This window comes from Salvia miltiorrhiza, chromosome 4 (genome assembly GCF_028751815.1).
Source record: "Salvia miltiorrhiza cultivar Shanhuang (shh) chromosome 4, IMPLAD_Smil_shh, whole genome shotgun sequence".
NCBI lineage: Eukaryota > Viridiplantae > Streptophyta > Magnoliopsida > Lamiales > Lamiaceae > Salvia > Salvia miltiorrhiza.
The window spans coordinates 40,698,371-40,705,011 of NC_080390.1; the positions used below are offsets into that span (position 1 = coordinate 40,698,371).

Here is a 6,641-nt window from a genome sequence, read left to right on the forward strand (position 1 = left end):
GGATTAACCTTGATAGATAAAAATAGTAATTAAGGCTAATCCCTTGTTTTGATTATTTTTATCATTTAAGTTAATTTACTTTATTCTTATCCCATTGAAAGTACTGTGGGATTAGAGAAAACTTACTCTTGAGGAAATAAAATATTCAATCATGCATTTTATCAATCATGCAAAGTAAACGTCCATTATGTGTAATAGTGAAATAGATTATTGATCTAATGATATATATGAGATCAAATGTTTCAAATTCGAACTTATCGTGACACGATGTTTAAAAATTTATAACTATTTATCAATAAAAAAGAAAAAATAGGATTGGCCGAATGTACACCAAAATAGTGCGTGAATAAACTTGTGGCTCACCAACAATCTTTTATATAAAGCTTTCCTAGGGAACAACTCACGCCCCATTCCCACTTTGATTTTAATTTCCCTCTTGGGCATTTTCCATTCGTTTTTTCAATAAAAATACAAATTTTTGTTATGCAAAATTATGATGGAAAAGAAGGTGTTTTCCCTCCTCCAAGCTCTAGAGGCTAAACCCTTATCAATCCTCTTGATAATCCCTCTACTATTCTTGTTCGCTTTATCAAGACTCGGACGCAAACGCTATCCGCCCGGGCCGAAGGGGTGGCCCGTGATAGGCAACATGGGCATGATGGGCCAGTTGAGCCACCGCGGCCTGGCTGAGCTGGCCAAGCAATACGGCGGCGTGGTCCACCTCAAAATGGGGTTCCTCCACATGGTGGCCATCTCCAGCCCGGACGCGGCCCGACAGGTGCTCCAAGTCCACGACAACATCTTCTCGAACCGGCCCGCAAATCACGCCATCAGTTACCTGACCTACGACAGGGCCGACATGGCCTTCGCCAACTACGGGCCCTTCTGGCGCCAGATGCGCAAGCTGTGCGTGATGAAGCTCTTCAGCCGGAAACGGGCCGAGTCGTGGGACTCGGTGCGGGACGAGGTGGACCACATGGTCCGGGCCGTGGCGGGCAGCGCGGGGCAGCCCGTGAACATCGGCGAGCTGGTGTTCGGGCTGACTAGGAACATCGTGTACCGGGCCGCGTTCGGGTCCAGCTCACACGAGGGGCAGGATGAGTTCATCGGCATCTTGCAGGAGTTCTCGAAGCTCTTCGGAGCCTTCAATATAGCCGATTTCGTTCCGTGGTTGAATGGCGTGGATCTTCAGGGCCTTAATAGCAGGCTCGCCAAGGCCCGGGCTTCGCTCGACGGCTTCATTGATGCCATAATTGATCAACATATCGTAAATAACAACAACTTAAATAGTCGTAATAATCAATCTGTGGATACGGATATGGTGGATGAATTGTTGGCTTTTTACAGTGAAGAAGCTAAGATTTCTGAGTCGGAGGATTTGCACAACTCCATTAAACTCACCAGGAACAACATTAAAGCTATTATCATGGTACTCTTTCCATCTCACTTTCTTTTTATGTCTCATCGCTCTGCATTTCACTATTATTTTTATTATTCAATAATATTCGGTATAAGATCATTTATTATTATTACGTACATAATGAACACTCATTAATATTTATTAAAAAATTAAAAATATTGTATATCCCGATTTTGAAATAATCAACCCAAATAATCATTTTTAACCAAGATAGTGCAATTAAATATAAAAAATAATTCCAAACTCTAGTTAGATTAAAGAACCCTAGTTAATAATTTAAATTAAACCAAAATTACAGTATAATGAAGAAAATATATATAATTAAAAAAAATGATAACGGGACATCGAAATTGGGAGAGGATGCAAATTAAAAAATTGATATAGCTACTGTTCTGAATATGTACGTGGTTCTCTGGTTGGTTATTAGAATTACAATAAATGTGAACATACTAGTACTAATTATTTTTGTAAAACTGAAAAGAAGTCTAATTATTGTGGTGCTCCTCCCAGCCAACATAAGATATAAAATAGACAATTTATCTGATTAAATTGATTTTTAAAGTATGTCTTTTCTCTAATTTTCATTCTAATTATAGATAGTATTATCGTGGTAATAATATTATCATAAGAATTTGCGTGATAAGCTTTTATCCATACTATAAAAGAATATGAAAAAAAAACTGAATACCACTAAAACTATGATAAAATTTTTATATTTTTTTCATGATAAATTTACAATAAAAAAATACAATTTTAATTTAATATATGTGTGGATGATTAACTAAACACATAATAAATGATACCCGAATACTTCTAATTAATTAATGTAGTCAAAACTATACCTGTAAAAGAATTTTGTTTACAAAATTTAATTTTTCTTTTATATTTATGTTACTTATTTTTTTTATAAGAATAGTGTAATATGATATACTATTATTTATTACTATTACATTCCTTCTATATTTAAATTTAAATATAACAAAATATACTCCATTTCTCCACAGAAAATAATCCTAGAAAGGGACGACACAAATTTAATAAAAATACAAATGATTGAGTTGAATGTGAATTGAGAAAATATTTCACATAAAAGTTAATATTATAATTAATTATGTTATGAATGGAAAAAAAATAAATAAATAAAGGCTCATTATCACAAATATAATATATATTGATGAATTATGGGGTATTATCAAACATGTAAAAACGAAAAAAGGAGTATTTTTTATGAATAATCTAAAAGATAAAATTAACTACTATTAGGCATTTCTATCTAGATTATAAATTTATGATATTAAATTAAAGAGTAGACGTTCGTGGCCTGAAAGGCTGAAGCAGCACTGGTGCAAGCCATGAATGATGAATATGTGATTGTCTTCTAGTGGTAGCTTTGTGGAAGTAGGGCAGCAGTCTAAACTCCGGCATAGTAAAAATATGCGTGAAATGAGGTTTTTTCCACTCTGACTGTTGGTTCAGTCTCATCTTACGTGACATTATAATTATTTTATACAGAATTACACACTTTATGTATTTTTATTTACTTTTTTTTGACATTTGCCTGTGTCGGCACTGTGAACCAAAGTTTTGCATGCGTACCATCAGTATATATTAATAAATGATACTATTATACTATTAATATATGTAAAAGAGTCAACTGCTTTATCGATACGGTGTTTAGTGAGATCATAAGTTCCAACAAATTACAAGATATTTTAAGGGCTTATATAAGATATTATTTTTTAAGAGAACATTTAATTTACATGATTAATAAAATATATGATTGAATATTTTTATCCTTTATACAAGAATTGTTTCAATCCCATCCCTTCCAAACTAGCTCAAATAATATAAATAATCAAGGGCTTGAGATATCCCAAAGTTTCAATCAATCAAAATAAACAAGAAATTAATTTTATTATTTTTATCTATCAAGACTAATCCTTCAAAATAAACTCCCTCTAAGAATTTATTGCTTATCATAGTGTTTGGATGATTTAGCATATAAGTTAAAGAGATAATTTTTTTGGTAAAAAGAAAAAATATTTGTTAGAAAAAGAAAATCGAAGAGGAATGAAGTCGAAATGGTATATGATGAAAATAATACTCCCTCCGTCCCGCGAGTCTTGACACGTTTGGGTTCGGCACGGGAATTAAGGAGTTGTAGATTAGTGTTTTAAGTGTGTAATTAATAAAGTATAAAATTGATAAAGTAGGAGAGAGAATGTAATAAAAGTGATAAAGTAGGAGAAAGAATATAATAAAGGTGATAAGTAGGAGAGAGAAGGTAATAATTATTACCAAAAAAGGAAACGTGTCAAGATTCGTGGGACGGCCCAAAAAGGAAAACGTGTCAAGATTCGTGGGACGGAGGGAGTACATTATAATTGGATAATATTTGTAAAACGATTGTTGCATGTAAAAATATGAAAAAATAAATTGGGTGGAAGAACTTTTTTTTGGGAAGCTTGTAAGTTATTAGAACTTATCTTTAAACTGATTAATTAAAATTTTATTTTATCCAATATTTTGAAATAAATTATCTAAATATTTCTAAGTTGTTTTGAAAAATTTATAAGCTCCTTGAAATACCCCGTGAATCTTTATGTGTTTTAAACCTTAACTCATGAGCTCCGATCCTTTTGACTAATTATGCATATTGTTGGTGGACCATCTGTCTTAATCGTTATAAATCTTTAATTGCATTCTAATTAATGTTGTGTGGGGAATATGAAAGCATCATTTCATGATGTATGTTATCATAAAAACGAGCACTTAGCCTCGAATGAGAGCCGTACATCATTAGAAATTCTTTAAATATCCCACTTTTTGATAGTTGATTTTGCGTCTTATTATAATTCTTTTTTTAATTTCTAATCATTAAATCTTGAATTTCAATATAATGTCTCATGTTTTATTTAATTTTTAAATTATTGTTTAGGTTTCATTAATCCAATTAGTTTTCTAGTTATTTCTTATATTTTATTTATAACTAGCATTTACAGTCCATGCAATGCACGTCAAATTTTTTTATATTTTATATTTGTATAATATTGATATCAACTCAATTATCATATTTATAAATATATTAGTAAAAATAAATCACAATAACAAAAATTAATATTACAAAAAGGCAAAAAACATAAGTTAAAATAAAAAAAAATCGATTTATTAAAAAAAAGATGGAAGTGGAGAGAGAATTTTTTAAAATTTTAATCCTTAAATAAATATAACTTTTACATTTTAAATCAAATAGATCAAATTAAAGCTCTTATCATGACCTCTCTAATTTGGCATGCATATTAATTATTAAATATTTTATAATTTATCGAATTTCATAATTTTCGAAAAAAAAATAAAACAACAAAAATAAGATAAAGGGTAAAAAAAAAGTAAAAATATAGTTTACAAATAAATTTAAATTTATTGTAACTATAAAATTTTCTCTTAATTTTGAAATTGTTTTCAAATTGAAAATTGTCTTTTTTTAATATTATTATAGATAGATTATAGATTATGTATTAGATTCGTGCAATCGTGCTCGCAAACATTTGTCTCTGATTTAGTTTGCGCGGTGATATTTTTGTTAATTATAATATCATTTAATTAGACGATAAATAATAATATCTGGAATTCTTTTTTATTTTATTTTATTTTTTTGAACTCAATATCTCGTACTATAAATCTCTAACAATTAAAATAATATTAGGACGTGATGTTTGGTGGAACCGAAACCGTGGCATCTGCAATAGAGTGGGCCATGTCAGAGCTTCTGAGAAGCCCGGAAGAGATCCAAAAGGTGAAAGAAGAGCTGAAAAATGTAGTGGGCCTAGCCCGCAAAGTCGAAGAGCCCGACTTCGAGAAGCTGACGTACCTCCGGTGCTGCCTGAAGGAGGTCCTCCGCCTCCACCCTCCGATCCCTCTCCTCCTCCACGAGACTTCCCACGACGCCACCATCTCCGGCTACCACGTGCCGGCCAGATCAAGGGTCATGATCAACGCGTGGGCCATCGGCCGCGACTCCGGCGCGTGGGAGGACGCCGACGAGTTCAAGCCGTCGCGGTTTCTGAAGGCCGGCGCGCCGGATTTCAAGGGGAGCAACTTCGAGTTCATTCCTTTCGGGTCGGGTCGGAGATCCTGCCCCGGGATGCAGCTCGGGCTTCATGCTCTGGAGATGGCGGTGGCGCATCTGCTCCATTGCTACACGTGGGAGCTGCCGGACGGGATGAAGCCGGATGAGCTGGATATGAGTGACGTGTTCGGACTCACCGCGCCGCGGGCGACTCGCCTCGTGGCGGTGCCCACTCCGCGGCTGCTCTGCCCGCTTTGAGAGTCGATGGCTTCTATTCAAACTGTTCAGATTTTTCACACTGCATATAATATTATTTCTTTTTCATTTTGTCTTTTTTTTTTTTTATAAATTAACGGTATTAAATAAAGAAATTAAAAGGCCGCGCCACATGAGATTCGAACCCAAGACCTTTGGCCTTGAGCATTAACTCTTTACCACTTGGCCAACACACGCATACTCATTTTGTCTGTTTCATTTGGGTGTATACGTGTGTATATAAATTCTATTTTTCAGATATGTCTATTGTGATTTAAGAGAATAACAAGCAATAATTTATGTGGAACTGAACGGAAGATAAATTGAGTTGCAATTTGCATGGCTATATATTTTTTTAAATTGACAGATAAATTCGAACTCGAGATATTTGACCTCAAACATTCATATCTCTACCAATAGGTCAACACATGTAAACACTATTTGTCTTCTTATCTTTTGAGTGAATATTGTACTAATATTCTTTCAGTCTGCGAAAATTATACTATGATGGAGTAAAGAAAGATATGTATAAAATGTAAAAGATGGTCCAATAAAATTGAGTCGAGAAACAGATCATCAAAATTGATGTGTTAAAAGGTTGAATATTTTATAAATATTGATTGTCAATATATACAATTTTTATAAAAGGACGAAAATAGTAATAAACATACAATTTTCATGGACAGAGAAAATAATTGTTAAGTTTTTTAATTTAATGGGTCATTAATGTTGGAATATAAACTTGATTTGAATAGATATTTGTAAAGAATATTCTAGAATTAAAAGAAAAGAAAGGAAAAAAGAAATTAGAAGAAATTTGTAGAAATATCTAGAATAGTTGAGAATGAAGAAAAATGTAGAATGGTTGAGAATGTATTAGAGAAAGAGGAATAATCT

The 6,641-nt window shown here is 33.0% G+C and overlaps 1 protein-coding gene across 1 annotated transcript; it reads left to right on the forward strand.

Moving 5' to 3' along the window:
• The first annotated feature begins 250 nt into the window (after positions 1 to 250).
• Positions 251 to 5,894, forward strand: LOC131021661 (cytochrome P450 84A1-like). Its single transcript, XM_057950911.1, has 2 exons — positions 251 to 1,429; positions 5,127 to 5,894. The coding sequence occupies exons 1-2, from the start codon at positions 494 to 496 to the stop codon at positions 5,745 to 5,747; spliced, it is 1,557 nt and encodes a 518-aa protein (XP_057806894.1). The 5' UTR covers positions 251 to 493; the 3' UTR covers positions 5,748 to 5,894.
• Positions 5,895 to 6,641: the final 747 nt, after the last annotated feature.